This window comes from Micropterus dolomieu, linkage group LG23 (assembly GCF_021292245.1).
Source record: "Micropterus dolomieu isolate WLL.071019.BEF.003 ecotype Adirondacks linkage group LG23, ASM2129224v1, whole genome shotgun sequence".
NCBI lineage: Eukaryota > Metazoa > Chordata > Actinopteri > Centrarchiformes > Centrarchidae > Micropterus > Micropterus dolomieu.
In genome coordinates this window covers 3,586,163-3,588,732 of record NC_060172.1, presented here as the reverse complement: position 1 = coordinate 3,588,732, position 2,570 = coordinate 3,586,163, and the positions used below count along the sequence as shown (strand labels likewise).

Here is a 2,570-nt window from a genome sequence, read left to right as displayed (position 1 = left end):
GGCGGGGAGAGAGACAAGCAGAGACGGGGAGAGACACGCAGAGGCAGAGAGAGAGACACGCAGAGAGAGAGAGAGACAGAGAGAGACAAGCAGAGACAGACAGTAGGAGAGAGACAAGCAGAGGCAGAGAGAGAGACAAGCAGAGGCAGACAGTGGGAGAGAAGAGACACGCAGAGAGACAGACGCGCAGAGACAGACGCGCAGAGACGCAGATACAGACACGCAGAGACAGAGACAGCTGTTCTAAAAGCACTGTGGCGTCATCGTTCTGTATTCTCCAGCTTGGATTTTAATAATGAATAATTTCTAGAAAGTAAAACAGAGAAATCATTAAATAAAATCCAAACCCTGAAAGATAAAATGAGACAAAAGATTGTTCTTTAGTTATTGATGGTTGAACAGTTTAATGTTTTAACTGCGATGGTGAAGAGAACGTCGGATAAAGAGGAACGCGTTCAGGTGGAACCGTTAAACTGAAGCGGAAACTAAATGTTGTCACCGAGTTTCAACACAACTTAAAGTTTCTTCACTGCCAATAAATTGTTCAGTGTTTCCTCTTTTTCTCCCCAGACGTCTTCAGTCGACTTCATGTTTTTAAAGACGTGTGAAGAGAAAACGATTTGATCCTGATGTTTTTACACTAAAAGGGAAATAAAGAGACCGGGGCCCGGATTCATAAAGATTCTAAGAATCCTCTCAGAGAACTCTTAATTTAGCTTAAAAACTTTTTCAGAGGAGTCTTTGCTTAAGAGCGATCAGGGACTGATCTGAGAGCAACTCTGAGCAAAAAAGACAAACTTTCATCTTAGTGAGGAGGCGGGGCTGACCCCGTTGCTATGGATGACACAATCTTTTGAAGACTGTGATTGGTTGGTTGTCCAAGAAGGTAAAAAAGAGTGATTTTAAGTAAAGGTTCTTTTCTAAGCCTTCACTTCGGAAACGCCATGCGTAATATTTCCTGTTTGACCGTTCTCTCACACACACACATTATATATGTGTACATAGATCCTGTTTTTTATTCACAGCGCGGGGCGAGAAGCAGACGTGGGAGCGTACAACACAAACTATTAACGGTTCATTCCCCCTGCTTGTGCGCACCAGGGAAGCCTGCGAGGTGGGAATGTCCAGTGGAAACGAAATGAACTGCGACACAATGAGAGGCTGAAAGTGCTGTGATCGTTTGTGTGATCACTCTGCTTACAGAAGGTGGTGACAGACCCAAATCATCACTGCTGCATTTCCCCAGTAATGTAGTGATTCCTCTCATTCCTGCGCGTCTCTAATAAGATCCGTCACAAACACGATCCCTGCACCATCTGATCTACAGCGTCTGATTTACTCACTGTCTGCAACACGTTTCTTCTCCCTCTTCGTTTTTCTGCCATTTTCTCCTCTACTAAAACTCTTAAAAGTCCTCGTCCCTGCTCCGAACTATTTTGACTCTTTCAAGGCTTAAGATACTTTCTGAATTACTTTTTTCTTTACTAGGATTTTTTCTTTAATTTTAAGAGTAAACGCCCACATTTCTAAGAATTTCTTAGGATTTTGTCACTAGGAGCTCCTTTGCTTTTTTTATGAATAGGGGCCCAGATGTTCTTAGTGTGTGTGTCAGAAACACAATGGACAGATCACATGACAGACAGACAGACAGACAGACACAGACAGACAGACACACACAGACAGACACAGACAGACAGACACAGACAGACACAGACAGACAGAGACACACACAGAGACACAGAGAGACAGACATACAGACAAACAGAGACACAGACAGAGACACAGAGAGACAGCCACAGAGAGACAGACAGAGACACACACAGAGACAGAGACACAGACATACAGAGAGACAGACAGACAGACAAACACAGAGACAGACAGAGACAAACACAGAGAGACAGACACAGAGACACAGACAGACAGACACAGAGACACACACAGACAGACAGACACAGAGACACACACAGACAGACAGAGACACACAGACAGACAGACACAGAGACACACACAGACAGACAGAGACACAGACACAGAGACACAGAGACACACACAGACAGACAGAGACAAACACAGAGACGGACAGACAGACACAGAGACTGAAAGACAGAGACACAGACATAAAGGTGAAATACTGACTGAACTGTTTTCTCCCTGGGTCTTGTCTTACAGGCTAATCACTGCAGGAGTATGGTTCCCTGTCAGGACAGTCCGTCTGTCAAACACACCTACTACGCTCAGGTAACACACACACACACACACACACACACACACACCTACCTACTGTACAGTGATGTCACTCTGTGTATTGTTTCTCAGGTATCTGTACCTAAGGACCTGGTGGCTGTGATGAGTGCAGTGAGAGACGGACAGGAAGTCCATCCTCAGGACAACAACCGCATCGTCTACAGGTTCAGACAGCCGGTCAGTTCGCTCTTGTTCTACTCTTTATTTACGTGACGTCTGGAATCCGTCGGCGGGATCACAGACGTAAAGTTTAAGTCCGGCTGTGACGTCTCAGGGTGACGGCCTTTCCTCCCGACTCCCCAATCATCTTTCTGTTTCTGAAACGT

General features: G+C 45.3%; 1 protein-coding gene across 1 annotated transcript in view; it reads left to right on the top strand.

Annotated features, from left to right (window-relative positions):
• Positions 1–2,570, top strand: part of LOC123963272 (leukotriene A-4 hydrolase-like) — a gene marked incomplete at its 3' end in the record, with an annotated part of 9,364 nt that overhangs the window by 3,517 nt on the left and 3,277 nt on the right. Inside the window, 2 exon segments of the mRNA XM_046040001.1 lie at positions 2,170–2,238; positions 2,317–2,421. Of these exon segments, the coding sequence (XP_045895957.1) occupies positions 2,170–2,238; positions 2,317–2,421 (174 nt within the window).